The 19,739-nt window shown below is 37.8% G+C and overlaps 2 protein-coding genes across 2 annotated transcripts; both read right to left on the bottom strand.

The window, feature by feature from the left end:
• Window positions 1-396: 396 nt before the first annotated feature.
• Window positions 397-13,659, bottom strand: LOC136258325 (serine/threonine-protein kinase WNK-like). Its single transcript, XM_066051649.1, has 5 exons — window positions 13,331-13,659; window positions 12,550-13,268; window positions 7,299-7,523; window positions 1,862-1,972; window positions 397-1,389 (listed from the first exon to the last, which is right to left on the bottom strand). Exons 1-5 carry the CDS (start codon window positions 13,578-13,580, stop codon window positions 481-483), a joined length of 2,214 nt encoding a protein of 737 aa, XP_065907721.1. The 5' UTR covers window positions 13,581-13,659; the 3' UTR covers window positions 397-480.
• Window positions 13,660-16,189: 2,530 nt separating this feature from the next.
• LOC136259376 (uncharacterized) lies at window positions 16,190-16,810 on the bottom strand. Its single transcript, XM_066052870.1, has one exon. The coding sequence runs from the start codon at window positions 16,808-16,810 to the stop codon at window positions 16,190-16,192; it is 621 nt and encodes a 206-aa protein (XP_065908942.1).
• Between the last annotated feature and the right edge of the window lie 2,929 nt (window positions 16,811-19,739).

Below are 19,739 nucleotides of genomic sequence, written 5' to 3'. Positions count from 1 at the left end.
TACTTTCACATTAAAAATGAAAATATTGTTTTTATAGTCATAATTTCTCAGTAATAGTATAAAAAATCAAATATCAGGAATACTGAGTAGCTCGTTATACTTGTGTACTTTGATTCTTACCATTTTTTGACAGAGATTGGTACATACTTGCACAGACTGTCTAACAAACTTACCCAATTACTGCAGTAGTCCCCTTGAGTATCACTCTGCAATATATACCGCAGTGTTGGAATGTTGCATGGATACCTTAGGTCTACAGTATTTATATTGTAACACCTTGACTATACTTCCACAGTATTTTTAGGATTGCCAAAAACAATTATTTTGCTCTAATTATTTTAGACCATTACATGTTACAGCAATCATAGAACGGCGTGCAGTTAAATTTTACCAAGCTTCATTCCTATTATGTACAACAAAAAGTATGCATTAGTATAACAAAAAAAAGTCAGTATTTTTTTTATGTGTGTGCAGCTACTATCATTTACACAATCCAATCCATACTCTGTTAGTATACTGTCTTTTGTCTTTGTATCCTCCTACTAAAATTATGATGTCATCAATTATATTAACTGCAGCTGATGCATAAGTTGCTGACGGAATTTTTCCCAAAGCTTCCCAGTTTTGGCTGACTGTATTGAAGAAATAAATGTCATTAGTACGTACATTATCTGTCTTCTTCCATCCTCCAATCACAAGAAGGTGTTTGTCTTGTACATTGATAGGAGATGAATAGCCCCATGGTGTATCCTGAAGACAGCTCCATTTAACTTGGTAAGTGCCTAATGGAGTAGAAAATACTGCTGGTGACATGCCATCTGGATTGTCACCTCCCAAAAAGAAAAGTGTATTCTTTATTACAATCGCCTTAAGCTGAGAATGTGGAAGTGGCAATTTGTCAGTATCATACCACTGTCCAGTCGTACTATCAAACAGTTCAGTAAATGTTAAAAGTTCCTGATGGTCCCCTCGACCTCCAGCTACTATCAATGCATCTCGATAACCAACAACTGTGGCACAACATCTTGGTGTATCCATCTCAGTGTACTCCCTAAACTGATTACAATGTAATTGGAATATCTTGTTGGTCACTCTAGTATCTTTATCTTTCCCTCCCGCAATGATCAGTTGGTTGTTAAGGGTGGTCATGGAAAACTGACAATAAGGAGCAATAATTGGTGAAGGACTCCATGAGTTGCTAGATGGACTGTAGATATCTATCCTGTATGATGTTTTACCTCCAGTCTCATAGCCACCACCAATGTAGACTTTCCCATCATGAAACACGGCAGTGTGATGAGCATAACCTACTGGTGCAGGAGCAGCCTCATGCCACTTGATGTTCACTGGTCCATCTGTTGTGGGAGCATCTTTTACACCTTTTAGCTCCTAAACAACAATTGAAACAAACATAAGAAGTTATAGTATAAACATTTACTCTACATCAAAGATTTATTTATCTAATAATTATCTTATTATCCACTGCAATTTGTTCTACAAGCACTGCACACTATATTACATGGTAGTTAAGTACCAGTATAAGGGCAATATTATAATTATCAAGTGAAACCGAGACCAGCCGAGTGATAACTAAGATTATTACTACTAATCTGAATCCAAGACAAGCTAAATAATGTGTATCATGGCCACTCTACAGTAAGTTACTAAACATAAAATATGCCCCTTTTACCCAGTCTGCCTCTCCCTACTAATTGGTTTCAAGTATCATACGGTGATTGCCACTGGGATAAGTTACTTGACACAATGCATGATTCTCCCATGCGCTGGGATATATGCACACACAATAATTATAATTACATGTAAAAAATAATATTATAGTATGCAAATGCTTTATACTTACCCCTGACTTGTTCGTGTCTTTGTTGTGACATGCGGATGTTATATGCTTTTTGAAGCGAGGTGGAACTGGTGGTGATTCACACTTCTCCAGCTTTGGTGCAAAGAATGTGTGCTACACAAGTCAGTATACATAATGTCACTGTACATTAATAGTGCTCAGTTGTACTACTATATATTTACTAGTAATGATAAAGATGACTAGAACACATAGTTGTATGTACTGTATCTCATAGTGAAATAAAATAATGCATGCAATCTAAGAACACTTCAGGAGGCAAGGAAGATGGAACTGGGTAGGTATATCACTGACATACCTAACGTTTGGTATCAGTTATTTAGGTCACGTACAAGATGTAGTCTTAGATTAGTTTTAATCTGAACATGTTTGGGTAATAATCACTCAATAATTAATGTATACACAACTTACAGTTGGTGGTATTGTAATAAGGCACATTCAGTGATTGTTCTATAAAGTATTTCTTATTAGCCACTTCATCATACAGCAAAAATATTTTTTCAAACCCACTCTCACTCTCTTCTACCCTCTGACTCATGCAGTCTATATGCTGGTTGTGTGCAAAGCCAGATATGCAATGCAAGTATACAGTATATCAGGTAATAAAAAATTTCCTTATCTCAGGTACTGTAATACATCAATTGCTTTGAATCTATCATATTTGCACAATTTATCATTTGCAATTGAAGCACATGGCAGAATGATTGTAGATGCTCTTCATGACCTGTTATTCATACAAAATAAAGTTGTGTGATAGACTGAATGCAGCTAAAACTAAAGCTAGTTGTGAATTTGTATTCCAATATGTATTGTTGCCACTATTCTCTCAGGGTTATTATAGATTTATAGTGATTGTTGATTGGCATAAACAGTATTGAAATGAAGGAGGTCTGTCACGCTGTAGGTGGTCCCCGCCACAAGTGGTACGGCTGGACCAACTACCGTGCCTCAAGTAGTCTGGCCGGACCATGTAAAGTTGCTGCACACGGTCCGCCCTGCTGCAACTGGTCCCCCAATGAAATCTCCACTATCAACTTCCCAGTTCAACATCTTGATCAAAACTCACTGCCCTCCACGAAATACAAGTCCTGAAGGTAAATTTAAGTAATGCATGACCTATATTATTAAAATATAATTCTGAACATTGCATTGTTTTGCACCTCATTCCTCGTGCAACGCGTTGTGGGCACGTGTCCTTTTCATTAAAAAAAATACAAACAAAGCAGCAGACAATCAAATACTTTAATAGAACAGTCACCACTTTTTTCCCGGGATAGATGGACTGCCCTTGCCACCACCTCCATGCAGCACTAGGTGTGAAAGTGCTGGGCAGCTGGAAAGACCAGCAATCAAACAAGGCCACTAGACTCCAAGCGACCCTAGGAGTAGGTAAGATCAATATTTGATTATTGTTATTGTTAGACTTTACAGCATACAGTATACAAAGGCATAGTGATGGGAAGAAAGAAGATACAAATGTTAGTGTATGCTGATGGTATGGCAGCAACCTGGCTGCCAGCCATAAAAAAAGTAATTACTAATATATTGATGGACTGCGATTCGAAGAGCGATGACATATCTTAGTGTCATGTAGTCATCCACATGCAGTTGCCAGCAGTACATATGTGACAGGATAATACTATAAGATGCATCTCTGTAAGAGGCTACAAATAAAGCTTCTGGGAACCTTCATCACTTCGGTGTAATTTCTATTGGTCAATTTACCACCTCCACTTACCAGCATGCTCGAGATACCAGATATCATTTTCAAGAATTTTTATTATTAAATGTTCATAAATACTTTCTGGCCACCACTAGATTATGGATCAGCCTGCATGCCCGATTAAATGTTAAATTAGAGAGCATATAAGATTTCAAAACTCTCTATTAATGAGATCAATAACTAACTTACTTAACATACTTACACTTAACTTAGAGTCTTGCGACTTTGAGTGGCCAGTACAATCTTCAAGATGAATTGTGTGTCAGTGTTTTTGTGAAGTGTTGTGAATATGATGAAACCTTTCTTATATAATCATGTGACACCCACGACCCTGTGCAAAATGGTGCAGTACTTTAATAGCTGCATGGACATCAAGTAGAGCTTTCAAATTTGGCAATTATTTAACTTGATCAGTAATCATTCTAACCTACTGTAACAGTTAGTCATAACACTGCATGATGCTTTCACACATTTATAGGTAAAACAGTATACAGAATCCACTAAAATAATGCAAATTGTGCCAATGCTGGTATGAATCTTAACTCACCACTGAACAGCTGCAGTTGAGCTAGTTTTCTCAGTTCTATATTATAATAAAACATGGTTAGACAGCTGTTCTACCAATAGTGAAAACCATTAATTCACTTCAGATTTAGGCTTGGGCAGTGATTGGGAACCAGGTATTAAATGTCTTTATGGCAATGAGCCTAAGCAGCATGCATGCTGGTATGAATCGTAACTCACCAACTGAACATGACGTGGCTGTGGTTGAAAATAAGAAATCATTTGTTCATTTATGTGGATTCTCCAGAATCTGTTATTCACTTTAATTCTTTGATGTGCTTTTCAATACTGATTGTGACAACCAGCAATTAAGGATTAACATTTTAGGACTTATACTTATGTAGAAAATCAGGTACAATTACAGCAGATACTGTATACTCAGTAATGTTACTTAGCAGTTGTCAGCAGACTTGTGTGTGTGGAGCTAGTTGAGGTCACTGATATAAGACAAGCTGATTGAGTAGTACAAGATATTTTTGTGACGAAAAGGTGGTATTGGAATTTTCTGTTTCAAACTATTGTGATGATGAGTCAGTGCTACATACTTCCATGCTTTACATTTCTTGAATCCTGTATAGTACTTGGTATATGGCATTCTCTTCTTTTGCATTATACTCCTTGGCTGTGCAGGATATGGTCAGTAGCTGTAAAGAGCTCAAGTACTTTAGTTATAGCAGGTGAAATTACTATTGTTAATTTGCAGTTCCAGTTTACAACTGCTACATATTGATTTGGATGGTATTGACCTCCCCGGTGACTTTATGACTACAATATCAACACATTATAGCAAGAGATCAATGAAGGTGTTACTTTACTTGTAGGGAAATCTGGCTCCTAATTTAATTGTGCTTCATGTCAACGGTGTAGGATAACCTTTCCAAGAACTTCTTATAATTGTATTTACGTATTATGTATTAAGCCATTATACTTTCATCATCATTCAGATAGCACTGTAGCTGTAATGTGTGGATGTGGGTACATTATATATGGTCAGGTATCACAGCCTATAAATCTCCAGTGGCTTCTTGCTCTGCCAGTGAATTGCACCAATCAACTTCAATACTATGAACACTAATAGTTAGCTACTAATAGTGGTATCAGCTAAAGTTTTGTTATTATGTGTACTTTATCTTGTCGGCATAAAGCCACATTGCTTGTACATATTAGCTAGTTATAGTGTTTTTATCCTACTGTTTACAGCGGCTGATCTAGAGTTTGGCAAAGGGAGTGCCCCAGTATAATTATGGAATAGGGATCTGTGCCCCCCAGAAGCTAAAGGTTTCTGCAGGACTAACATTTATGATGTAGAGTGGTTTAAATCATACTACTTTTATGTGGACTACATTGATCAAGAGTTGTATAGGGACATTAAAGTGCCAGTCACGAGCAGTTTAGCTATAATTATTATTGGATTGATACCATCACTGAAATAATGAGAGAATGTACATATATTATGCATACAACAGTAACATGAATGTATCCTCGGTCACATGCGACCACAGAGAAGTGTTAAATAAACACTGGTGTGGGCATGGCAAGGTGTGAAATATAAAAATACACTAATAAATACAGTTTGAATCAATTCAGGTCTGGAGAAAACCACTCTCTGTATTTCTGGGCCATAAATATTCTCTGTGAAGCTGATATACATTTGTTTGCTGCAGTATAAAGCATTTGTTGCACCATATTGTTGAACCATGGCCTTTGGAAATGGAAGATCAGGATGGATAAAAATTCGAATGCAGTGTACATTATTATTATATTATTATTATAGACCTAAAGAATGGCATGATACATGCGATCGCATGCATTTCATCTGCAAGATATCCTTAGCAGGCTAAATGTACCAATGCAACTGCAGACAGTGGCGTAGCCAGGAAAAAATTTTTACTGAGGCAAAGTTTATACATTGACCTAATTGAGAGAGTCTGATTCAACTGATTCCCAAACACTTTCAAGCATGGGTGGTACAGCATTACAGGGTTAATTGCATGGAAGAAACTGTTTTAGAAAACTCTGAGCATTTTTTTACATGTCATAAGTAATGCTCCAGCTTAGTTAGTGCTATATAATGTATACCATGCAGTTGCTTCAATTATTAGACTAGTTTAACTACAAACAATTGAATTACTACGGAGATATTTTGAGTGGTTGTGCACACTATACTTTTATTGATCTGATATGATGTTTAAGTCAGAGATTATCTCTTTCATGTAATGTTCAACTGCATGTGATAAGCATATCAAGCTAGGGAGTCTGGGAGCTCTTTCAAGGAAAATTTTGAAAATAAATACTTTTAAATGGCTATTTTTTATTGTAACCGCTAATGCATGATATGCATGATCAATTAGCTCAATGCAATGCCATGCAGTTGACTCACTGGAACTTTTGAAAAATGATTTAGACCAAGCATGCAGTGTAATGAGAACAGTGGCTATAATCTATACTGAATGCTCTATTAGAGTATATTACGATGACTGCTCTATTAGATCTAGTATCTCGATCTTTTTCATACAAATTCAAGTAGCTGAAAAGTGGTCCAGATTGTGCAAGGCTCCAGCCCTGCTTAGTACTACAGTCTACAACCATAGATTCTATCTGTGTGGTACAGTATTAAATGCTGTCTAGTAACGTTTGAATAGAAAAATCGGGGTGCCAAAACTCAGGCCTGTTCAGCCTGAATTGTTGAGCATTTTTACCAAGGCAGCTGCCTCGGTTGCCTCAATGGTTGCTATGCCACTGGCAGATGTTAGGTGACTGTTCTATTAGAGTAATGACTGACTGCTGTATTAGAGTATCTCGATCTTGTATAACACGTACACATACTAGTAAGGCCACAGTGGAAGGTCATAAAAGAAGCCAGGTGGGCACAGTGGGGCACTTTGTGTCTAGCCCTAGGCCTTCTCAAAGACCTGTGATCTAGTCTATGATAATTATAAAGTTAGTGTGGGACCACTTAAGGCAGAGGGGGACCAACTGTGGCAGCATAAGTTGTTCGGGGGGGACAAGTTGCAGTGCTGCAAGTATTCCAGGGGGATCAAGTATGGTTGCTGCAATTGGTCCGGAGGGACCGGTTTTGGGGGGACCAGTTGTAGCATGACAAGTCACCATGGTTGTAATAGTAACTCAGCTAACCTTCAATTGCTGATTCTTAATCTGAAGTTGTTTGTTTTCCATTTTTACTTTATCAATTTCTGCTTCAAAACTATCAACCTTCTCCCTCAGATCTTTAACCTCCTCCCTAAGATTTTTGTTCTCCATTTTAAGAGCATCACTTTCATTCTTGTGGCTGGCAACCATATCTCTCAACACTTTTGTACCAATTGTCATTTTTTTCACTTGAGATGTTAGCGTAGCTACCTGCATATCAAACAATATCTCAAAGCCTAGCATGGTTTTATATATATAATAGCATTATTATTATTATTTATGCAGGACTTAATAGGTGTTGGCATGTGACTGTTGCTCCCGGTCTTTATTTACAGTACAACACATATTGTAGGTGGTATAAGCATACACTATATACAGTAGGATTACATGTATTATACATATCTAATACGTATGATATTTAAAGAGCATATGTATTTTCATTTCATTTGTTCATTCTGTAATACTGGGATTAAAATCATTACAGAGGCATTGATTGGATTTGGATAGATTGCTAGCACCTATGCGTACGTATGTTACAGTCCATAGACGTAGTGTCTTATACCACCAAAGTCATAAGACACTATTCATTTACATGGTTGCAATACAGTACGTAATTGAAAAATGGAGACACCTGGCTATAGCTTAAACCAGAGGAGGTTGCCGGACATGTTTTAAGTGCTACTAAAATACATAAATTATATGAAGGTGTATTTTATGGAGTGGAGTGAACAGTAGTGTCAATATAAAGCAGCAATACATCGTCATTTCTGTTTATAATTACATACACGATTAGTCAATGAAGTTATACACACAAAAAAGTGGTTTGATATTTTCACCCAAAATTCTAAGCACTTTTGCAAAACAAAGTATATCTCCTTGAAGCTTATATGAAGAGTGATCTGAATAATAAGTCTACCTCGGTCTATCTTACTGTTTGCTTATTTTGTATTGCGACTATTGAGGGTCACAAGAAATAGCAAATAAAAGTAATAATATTAGGTGGCACTATAAGCATGTCCAGCCTCCTCTGACCCAAGACAGAGTAGCGTAAGCTGCCAATTATCAGCACTAACTTTTCCACATCAGTGTAACTTTTAAAGCGAATACGCTAAGAACTCCACATTTTCACCACTAAATGTCAAATTCACTGAAGCAATGGAAAGCCAAAGCTCAATGATCAACTAGCTCAGATCACTTCGCTACAATCGACACAGCAAAAATAGTGTTCCAATACTACCTATTCTAACCCCGTCTTTATTCAGTATTGGAACAACTATTTTTAAAAACTCCCTATAATGAGACAAAACGAACCTCAAATCTATAAATGACTCTAATGTTATTAACTATTAGGGGCTGTGGCCTGTTTTTGTTTGAGTCAAGGTAGAATTTTTGGACTATTAGTTCAAACACCTAAACATAGACGGAATAAATACAGTCAGTATTTGTGTATGAATTATGCTGTGCGATAGGCCAAGACCATGTAACTTGCCATTTATCGTCACCGTGTACATATTATCGTCATCACATATATTTTCCATAGACTGATTATCGGCACCCTCGCCACACTTGCTTCCCTATAGCCCTTGCAAAAATTTTGGCTGATGCAACAAGTTTACAGAGACACTGCCTAAGCACCCAAGCAACTATGCCAAATGTTAATTTACCCTAAAGTGGCACGCACCCTTCGTTAAAAATCATTAACCAAACATAATAAACAAAGCGTTTTAGCTACATAAAATGTTGTAAAGTTATAAAACACAATTTGAACACATTCTGTGGCTGCCATCACTGTGTACAACAGTTTCACTAATACAGTAAACATGCATCCACCTACTACAGCCACAACGGGTCCACTCTGCCTGATTTCCCATTGCAATGTCCTCTTCAAAAGTCATGTAGCATTCACAACACACATTGTCATTTTCACTTGCTCCAGTAGCTGCCACTATTGTATCTGTAGAATGAGTCTCATTCACTACTGCATCATTTGCGTTGCCAACAGATGATGATGTACTCACAGTTGTGATTGGGGAATGCGATGGTGTATCCTCTGTCGCTCTTAAACTACATGTAGTTTCTCTAGTGGGCCTTTTTGGCTTCCTTTGTGGCCTTACAGCTTTCTTTGACCTTTCTTCAGCTTTCTTCTTAGCTACTTCATCTATTTCTTTCTTCTTTTCAAGGTTTTCTTTCTTTTTTCTTTCTTTTTCTTCCTTTTCTTTCTTCTTTTTTACGTAAAATTTCATATCCTTCAGAACTTGTCAGTACCCTTGCCCCAGTTACCCTTGCACTTGTTGCAGCTCTCTTTTCAGGTAACGGTGCAACATACAGCACCAAATATTTTGATAGAGAAGATGTAAGGATTGTGCTAGAGGGTGTAGCAGTTGTTGATGGTGGTGTTGATGCATTACTTACTATTGGTGTATCATTGTCAGAGCTTTGAGAAGGATCTACTGGTCGTGCAACAGTTGACATTGGATGGCCGCCAACAGTAGGAGTCACAGGAGTGACCTCAGTTACAGTTGACTGTTCAGTTGATATTGGGTAATCAACAGAATGGTTAACAACACGATTTGGGGTCAAACCAGGAGTGAACTCAATTACGGTTGCTTGGAGATCAGTATTCTCACATTCAGAGGAAGTTGAGTCCATGGCACTCATATCTATCGGCTCTAGAGGTAAAACATCTGAAAAGCATTGACTCAGTTCTTGACATGGTTCTGTCGGATGGTTTACTTCAAGCCATGCAGAGTATCTAGGATCAGTTAGATCATATCCTTCCCTATACCTTCTTGCAAAGCGAGACTCTTCCTCATCAGCAAATTCTCTATGATTACTGCTGCTGGCATTGGATGAATTGCCATTCGATGAACTTATCCCACAGGATTGTGAATTGCAGTTATTTGCCTCACATGGGTCATGATCTAGTACAGCTTTGGGATTGAAGGGATATACCCCACATGTTTTGAAGCCACTCACTATGTTTGCAGGAACAAGGCTCTTTAACCAAGCTTCAGAAAATATTGTATTGAAAGTGTACTTGGTAATGATCCTTCCAGGATGTTTTTGGATGTAGCGATGACAAGCCTCTTGCCACTTGGTTTTAAAAGGTCCAACAACAGCAGTATCCAATGGCTGCATTTCGTGTGTAGTGTGGGGCACCAGTGTAAAAATAATGACATCATTGTCTCATGCCATGGTGATGACATCCATATTATAGTGTGATCTATGACCATCTAATAGCAATAACAATGGTCGTGCTGATCCAGCATGCCTCAAAAAATGATGAAAGAACCGTTCTCTAAACAATGTCATGTCTATCCAGCCATTGTCGCTTAAGCCTTATGTAGTACCACGCACTTCATCTCTGGTCCAGTCTATGTTTAGATTTTTTGCATCAAAAATGATAAAAAGCAGCATACATTGACCAGTGGCTTTTATACAAGCAACAACTGTAACTTGTGATTTATTTCCAGATGTGCAGTATCGTACTTTACATTGTCCCCTTTTAGCTATCACTAAGGGTGAACGATGCTCCAAGGGCACACCAGACTCATCAACATTGTAGATGCACTCAGGCTTATCCAATAAATTATTATCAACCAATACACTTTTCAGGGTGATGCAATAATTATCCAATTCTTTTTTTTCATTGCATCCATACAGACAAATGCTGTACGGTCACCCTTTCTTAAGGCAAGCTGTGGTTGGTATTCAATAAAGCGACGAAACCACCCTTGGCTGATTTTCTTTTTTCTCAGTAATCCTTTCTCTTGAGCAGTTGCTTCAACTATGCCCATTACTTCTTTTCGGGTCTTACCATACCCCACGGAGGATGTGACCTCAAGAAATTCTGCTAACTCACTTTCTTCAGCCTTATTCAAGTAAGGCTTAGGTCCTGGCTTTATTCTGTGAACAACTCTTCCACTTATGCAGTCTTGAAGTGTGGTTCTCGGCACGTCATATTCTGGCAGCTTCTTTTATCTTGCATCGTCCGTCTTTCATTGCCTGGATAGCTGCCTCCATAGACTCATTGCTCCATTTCAAACATTTTTTTTTTTGGCGACTGCATAACCGGAGGCGCAGATGACGATCGCTTCTTTCTTGAAGATACCTTCTTCTTGGGTCTCCCACATGGCATTGTACTAAAATGAACCCCACACGTCAATACGATTATAATAGTGGTGTAGTTGTGTAAATACATGACTTACAAGGACGGGGTAGTGTGGTGAATGAAGGTTAATAACTCTGTTTACACAGTGTTGCGATTAAACTAAACACACACTTCTTGCTCAATAGTGAAACAGGATTTCTCCGTTAACTCACGTAAAACTTCAGTGCCCATAACAAGGCATGAACTGCCGATAATAAGTACATGCCGATAATAGGTCGCTTACGCTATGTAGCGCAATGCATCACATTGCATCTGACACTTATTGCAACAAAATACTTTATAGTTATGTATTCAGGAATTTAACTGATCAGTGGATTACACAAAGCAAGCATGCCTGAGTAGATTATCTGTCACTTAACAAAAATCAGAGGTACTATTACTAGCGTATTGTAATTTTCAGATTTGGGGTGTTGCTGCTTATCACAACCATCATCTTACGTACTATAGGGATCTGTGGAAAGGCTAGAGCTGCTGCCTGTATAGGAAACCTATTTCTGCCTTTAGTATTGCACATTGGATAATATGGGAAGCTACTTACTGGAGTTACATAATAAGGTTTCTACAATTGCTGTACATGCAATGAATAAACTATACCAAATCATGAATACACCTTTTCCCTCTGATACCATTGAAAGCTACGTGACTGACAATGACTAACCCTGAGCCATGTGTTTAAGTTATCATAACAGTGGTAAAACAGTATGACATTAGTGAAGTGTAGTTATGGGATATTACTGTCTGTCCTGATTTTATTGCCACATGTACTACTCTATAACACAGTTGAGAATTGCATTGGTAAATACCTATATATAGCATCACAGCAAGCCTTGTTATCTTCTCATACATTTGTGAAATAATGAGTAATGCCTTTTTCCTTCAAAGCTTTACAGTAACCAGCACTGAAAGTCTGACAGAAACTTTTGCTGCAGCCTTAGGATATAATGTACTGTATAGAGCACACTGGATTTGTTTAACGTGTAGCACAGCCACATACACACACACACACAAACACAATTACAGTACACACACTACATACATACACACACACACACGCTAACAACTAACCTGCTCCTGTTGTACGTGTGGTGATGACTGGCCACATATTTCAGCCCACCATACAATAGGACTCACCCCATCATGACTGGTAAGACGACTAGACAACTCTTTAAACTTTTTAATTTCTGTAGAGACTTGTGCCACAAGGGGACGATTATTAGGATCATCGTCTAAACAAGAGATCACCAATGGCTTTATATTGACAGCACTCCTGGTCATCTTGTCCAGATACATTTGACGTCTTGTCACCTCAGATACTACCTCTCTTCGACCAGTTTCAGGATTAAATTGTATAGCATCAGCTGGCCCAGGCCACTGCTGGGTAATAACATATAGGACTACTCCCCCATAAGAAAATACATCTAATGGAGGACCATAGACAGGCTTTTTGGTAACTGCTTCTGGAGACATATAATCTGGTGTTCCTGGGATTTTAGTCATCGAAGATGTCTTGTCAGCCTGCATTACTTTAGCAACACCTAGATCACTAATCTTGGCTTCAAGACGACTTCCCATTAATATGTTATTTGGAGTGAGGTCACGATGAACAATAGGAGGGCTCCTACTATGAAGGTACCTCAGGCCCAGGCACACTTCATCCAATATGGATAACTTGACATTTAATGGTATGTCTGAGTATGTCTCCACCAGACCCCTCAGGCTGCTTTCCATCTTCTCCATTACCATAACAGGCAGTCTGTACTGGTCATTGTCAGGATAGTACATTCCTATGGGATAATCAAATACTGTAACAGTAGACCTAATAATTATCACGAAATGATTTAGCTACCTAAGACTTGAACAATGCCTGGGTGTCGAATGGTACTCCAAATTTTGCACTCGTTAAGAAAATCGGTTGTGATCTTGCGAAATGCATCACCTTCGGAGTATTTCAATAACAGTGCGTGTATTTCTTTAGCGGCGCAGAGTGTTCCTTGGTAGTTGACCTCAAAGACTCTCCCATAAGCTCCGCGACCTATTTCCTTTCCTGTTGGTTTCACATCATAGAGAATTAGGTCAGTAGCAACGCTGGAATCCATAAAGACTTAGCTACACGTCCGTTGCATAAATTCTATGGCCTTTGGAGGGTACTATACAGTGTTTATTCAAGGATTTCACCTTTGGGGGGAATCAGGAATTTGGGGGGGGGGGGGGGGGGGGGTGACCAGGTGAAAGCTAGTTAAGTACATGTCTAAGTTCACAAGTATGTAAAACAGTTGCCAAACTATTTAGTCATTTAAGGCTTGTCATGAGTGTTGATTTTCATTTTTGTGATCGGGTGAAGCCAGATCAGTAGAGCTTTATTTTAAGCAGGGAAATTAGCTTGCTACGTCATGAGTGACAATGGTGTATATTTAGGACAACTTAACATTGTGTACCTTATATACAATTAGTAGTACATTGTGCATGTTGCCGGTATCTGTTGAATCGGTTCTGTGTGACATTGAATTGGCTGCAATTGTATCATAGCACGGGATACTAGCAAATTAAAGTCCTGGGTAAATGTCTTACAAGAAATGATTTAAAACTTGGGCTTTTTGAAATTGAATATTCAGGTTAAATCTGGGGGTATTGGTGACTGTGCATGCAGCTTAAAAAATTACACTTTCTGAATTCAGTTTTGAAAGTTAAGCCATTTAGATAACATCTCTGGGTACACTTAAACTCTCAGATAGTTATTGAGTAGCCATCACATAGGAACTTTTGTTAGTCGTACATGTAGCTACCTAGGAGATTATTAAAAATTAAACGATCTGATACTGAGTCTGAGAACATTGTAAGATTCATGTGTCTGCAATTTTTAACCTGGGAAAATTTTACATCTTGAACATTCTGAGATAGAATCTGAAGGCACTTTTGATAGTTGCGTGTCCTATTTATAAAACAAGTTTAACCTAAGTGCAGTGTAGTAGTCACTCACAATTTTAGGGGGTGAGTCTGAGGTTTTAGGGGGGGGGAACTCCTAACAGCCCTAGAATAAACACTGGTACTATATGCGTGTAATTGTACAGTCACCGTTATGTTGCTGCATTAGGGATGGGCCTGCTGTTGTTTAATATGCCCCGCATTTTCACTTCCCAAAATTAAAGAATTCTAAAATCAAATTTCTTAGTTTTGTTAATAACCCTTAATATTGGAACTTCAATTGCCACCTAACCGCATCTGACTCATAAACCCTTGCTTCTACTTCCTCACCCATATTAGGAAGAGAGGAACCGATAACTATAACTTCCTTTTCCCTTTTGCACATACTTAGCTATACACTCCTCTCTGGCTATTTTAAACACACTCTCGCTATACCCTATACTTCTTCACTAAATTTGTTCCACGCACCATAAACACTAAACATTGACCACTACTTCGCTGCCCCTTCATCTCCTCATTCTATTACTTTCCCCACACTAAATCCACTCTTATTCACAATATCCTCCCACCACTTCATTATTACTAATTCCCTTTCCACATTGTTAAGGGCCTCCCTCTCCAAAATGTTTTGCATCTTGGAAATAATCAAATCTTGATTCTTACACAAGTCTAAAACTGCATCTTGATAATCCTTATTCTCATTATACAGGCCCTCCGGCATCTCTTCTAATGTCCCACTCAAAAACCAATCTCACTTCCTATTCATTAAATAATTGTGGCCCAACTCCAACACATCTTCACAAACGTCCTGTACATAGTTGCTGCTGCTAGCTGGCTACTGTTACAGTTGGCTGTTGCTAACTACTACTGGCTATTAATTTGTCTGAGGCTATTGACACTATAGCTATTTTAAAATTATACAAAAAACGCTGATAAAAATTTGACTCAAACAGATCTTAATAATTATGAAGGAACAGGTGTACCACTCATGCATATGTATATATAACTACACACATGAAATCAATTTATTTGCAAACATTTGAGAGTGACTTTATGAGTTTTTGCATTAATATTAACGTCTTTGTGCTACATCTATACACATATATCTATAACTACTGTTGTAGTAATGAAAAAGTCATTCATGTAATGTAAAGATATCATAATTACAAGGAAATACATGTATGATAATGCGCTACAGAGCTTGCAGGTCTTTTGCTTTTTGTGTTTAATTTACTGATGCACATAATTATCGCTCACTCTCTGATGTTGCAGTGTAGTATAATTGCCTTTATAGTACTTGTAAGTTTCTATATTTGCAACTATAATATGGTACTCAATATGACATGTGGTGATACTTATATTAATTATATGCAGTTTTTCACTTGCAAATTAATTCATCATGCTGCAAATGTCCATACCAATAATAATAAGCTCAATACATATATAGCCATCAATATCATTTATCTATGTATTTGTCAATCCTAACAATATGAAACATACAGTAAATGGTAGCTAAGGTTTAAATTGACCAAAATATGAATTTTTGACTATTTCATTGAGTGTACATACTGTATTTTATTTGTGTTACTTACGTCTGTAACAAAAGGTACATTCTGTCAGTAAAACTGCATGCATATATGCACGTACAGACATGCGCGTGTGTGCGCACACACACACACACACACACACACACACATACATGCACACACACACACACACACATGCACACACACACACATACATGGATATACAACCAATTCATAAAGCACATAATTACTCAACACTATCCATTTGCATTAAATATTTTAAATGTAGCTAAGTGAAAAATATGGTAAGGATATGTAAAGTTACTGAGACTCGCATAAGCCAATCCATAATCGATTACTATACTGTCTTTTGTCCTTGTACCCGTGTTATCAGGCAAGCTAACTGTAGCTGAAGTGTACGTCGATGATGGGATTTTTCCTATGATTTCCCAGCTCTGGCTAATCTTGTTGAGCATAAAAATGTTGTTGGAACGTACATTTTTGGTCTTATTCCATACTCCTGCAACTAATAGGTGTTTACATTTTACATTGATAGGAGAAGAATAACACCAACGTGTATCTTGACAACACTTCCATTTAACTTGGTGACCAGACAGGATGTCTAGTGGAGCAGAAAACACTGCTGGTGACATGCCACCTTGATTGTCTCCTCCTAACAAGAAAAGAACACCATCCATTATCACAGACTTCAGCATAGAATGTGGGGTTGGCAGATCATCAGTGGCATACCACTGTCCAGTGGTACTATCTAGCAGTTCAGTAGAGGCTAATAGTTTGTGATTGTCAGCATGACCTCCGACTATTATTATTTTTCCCTGAAGACTGGCTGTTGTGGCACAGCATCTTGGTGTGGTCATCTTGGTATATTCAGTGAAGTCATCACCATGAATATCTTGTTGGTGACATGTGTATCTTTACCTCATCAGCTGGTTGTTGAGAGTGGTCAAAGCAAACCGACAATAAGAAGTGTAATAAGGTGAAGGGCTCCATATGTAAGTTGTTAGCTGGGTTATAGACATCTAACCTGTATGATGCCATCCCTCCAGTCTCATAACCACCTCCAATGTAGATCAGCCCTTGATGAAACACAGCAGTGAGGTAAGCATAACCCACTGGTGCAGGAGCTGCCAATCTCCACTTGATTTCTACTAGTCCAATTGGCAGTGATATGGGGGACTCCTTCAGGAGACCTTCATTCTAACAACAGCACCAATAACAACAGATTATGTTCACAGTTAATACATATTTGTCACACAAAATTCCCTAATATACTGATCATAATATATAGTATAACTTAATAAATTATCGTTTATATGCATCAATATTTATGTAACCCAATAGGTGAAGGAAGACAAATCTGCATTCACCACATTACTTTTAAACAGAGGTCAGCAAACATCAATTGTGGGTTTAAATTGTGGGCACATAAAGAAATGATTGTGGGTTTCACTGGTCATTTTTACTAAATAACCACTTTGTGGATGTCTAAAGTAACCTAAGGTGCTAAAATAAATACTTAGGCATATAGGTTTGAGAATGTTTGAGCCATCTTGTCATATGGTTGAAATGCGCTATGTAGAAAATGATCCTCACACTATAAAACCTATTATTTAGGGCATGATGTCTTGTAACTGAACTACTGTATGCAATGCTGACTCACTCAATTATTTTTCCATCAACAAATGCCTAGCCTAACTAAACCAACATGTTAAATTCAAACCCACAATGTAAAACTTTAAGCAGCCATATATAAATAATCGAAGGGAACTGATGCTTTGCAACTGCCTCAGCATCAAAGGCAGTTGTGGTCAGGGCTATAATATTATCATGATATCGCCCTAACCGCAGAGTGATATCATGATATCACCCTGTGGTTAGGGCGATAGCCTGTTAACCCTCACATGAAAATTAATTATAATTATAGCCTTGTGTTTTGCTTTGATCTGAGATGTCAAAGTGGTGTATAATATAAGTATAAGACTAACAGGAATAAGTTAACATAAGTTTTTATTATGTATAATTATTTAGGTCACTACAATATCTGACCAGCCATAAACCAAAATTGATATTTATGACATAAACAGAACAAAGCATGCATTGAAAATAGCTTACACTATCCATGAAAACATGAACCTATATAGTAAATTTTAAAGCATTTTAATGATCATAATATGTCGGGCTGCATGTCATGCAGACCTTTGTACCTACAGCTCACCACCATATCTGGAGTATGCTTGAGCCAATTATGCTTTGAAATAGCCTATTATGCTTTAGAGCAGTGCTCAAAAATTCAACCTATTATGCTCAAAATTATGCTTTCAAAATCAAGATTATAATAACATTGTACATTTTCTTGATATATTAAGGTGTAGTGTGTTCATGTTTTGCTGTATTTTTGGTACATGCAATCTTGAAAATCATCCTATTATGCTGGCATAATGCTTGATGCTTTTGCTAACCTATTATGCCCAAAACTATGCCAGCATAATTGGCGCAAGCCTAATCTGGAAACCACCTTGGAAAAATCCTGGATATTCTCCTGGTCACCTACTGTAATGAATTGGCCAGTGGTAAAATTCTACGTGCGTGCGTGCGTGCGTGCGTGTGTGCGTGCGTGCGTGCGTGCGTGATTGTGTAACTACAATACTGTGGGGTGCAATAATATGTAGCTGTCTTTGGGAAACCAGTCTTAATTATTGCCCATTGAAAAGTATTGAGAAATGCCAGTTTTAAGTATTTAGTGTTGTAGCTCACCGATGGTTGAAATATATACGTATATCAAATTTTGACACATTTTTCACCAACACCTTACCTTCCAGACAATTCATGTACTGTGCAAATAGTCAACAGCTAACTTCCCACTATTTAGACAGTATTACTCAATGTTGCGTGTATCAAGTGAGCTCCAATAGGGGTGGTGGGGTATATAGAGGGGAGGGCAAGAGGTTGTTTACAAATGAAAGAGGAGTGCATGGGAATAAATAAGGTCAAATAATGGATCATTTAGGTCTCAAATGAAAGGAAATTTTACAGCACAGGCCTTTACTCAACACCACGGAACTGTACAGCTACATTCAGCCATCTCCAGGTTGACCACAGTTCCATCAAGGGCCTAGACTTCCCATACAGCTTACCACTAGGCTTGAGAGAAGCAGCCAACAAAAGCAGACTATTCATAATCAATCCCTGCTGATTTGGAGAGTGTGATATTCATAAAGCAATTTGTTTGTAGTGAGAAAATCAAAAGTGCTGTCATGGATGAAAAACATGCAGTCCACATAATGCTTTGTAACATCTCCTTAATTTAGTAACTACCCACATACTGTACCTTAAATTGTTGGTTTTCAATTTTTAGCTTTGAGATCTCTATTTTCAGACCATCATTTTCTTTTTCAAGATTTTCAGCCTTCTACTTTAAATCAATAACCTTTTTAGACAGCTCACTGTTTGCCATCTTAAGAGTGTCAACTTCTTCCTCAAGAACTTCAGTGCTCATCGTCATTTCCCTCAGTTTGGTGGAGAGTGAAGTCACCTGTACAGCAGACTGTAGTAATGTCAGAGTGATTCATTGTTTTACTATTGGTATATCACAAAGAAGCCCTAACTTACTATAATTACTTGGTACTGTACTATATAATGACATCTGCAGGAAATTGTAACCAAGTTGAGTAATTGAGATGAACCATTGCTTCTTCTTTCGACAGTGCCAAAATTTAATAAACCATGAAAAAAGTTTAGCTGGTAAACTCCGACAGTTCTGCAGTACTCCTGAGACACCAATGGTAC

This window comes from Dysidea avara, chromosome 6, assembly GCF_963678975.1.
Source record: "Dysidea avara chromosome 6, odDysAvar1.4, whole genome shotgun sequence".
In the NCBI taxonomy this organism is placed as follows: domain Eukaryota; kingdom Metazoa; phylum Porifera; class Demospongiae; order Dictyoceratida; family Dysideidae; genus Dysidea; species Dysidea avara.
This window is presented reverse-complemented; position numbering and strand designations above follow the sequence as displayed.

Coding starts and splice junctions, on each gene's coding strand:
- LOC136259376 (XM_066052870.1), bottom strand. CDS start 16,810: ATGACCACACCAAGATGCTGTGCCACAACAGCCAGTCTTCAGGGAAAA.
- LOC136258325 (XM_066051649.1), bottom strand. CDS start 13,580: ATGGATTCCAGCGTTGCTACTGACCTAATTCTCTATGATGTGAAACCA. Junction 13,269..13,330: donor AGGCATTGTTCAAGTCTTAG/GTAGCTAAATCA, acceptor ATTATCCCATAG/GAATGTACTATCCTGACAAT. Junction 1,390..1,861: donor AAGACACGAACAAGTCAGGG/GTAAGTATAAAG, acceptor ATTGTTGTTTAG/GAGCTAAAAGGTGTAAAAGA.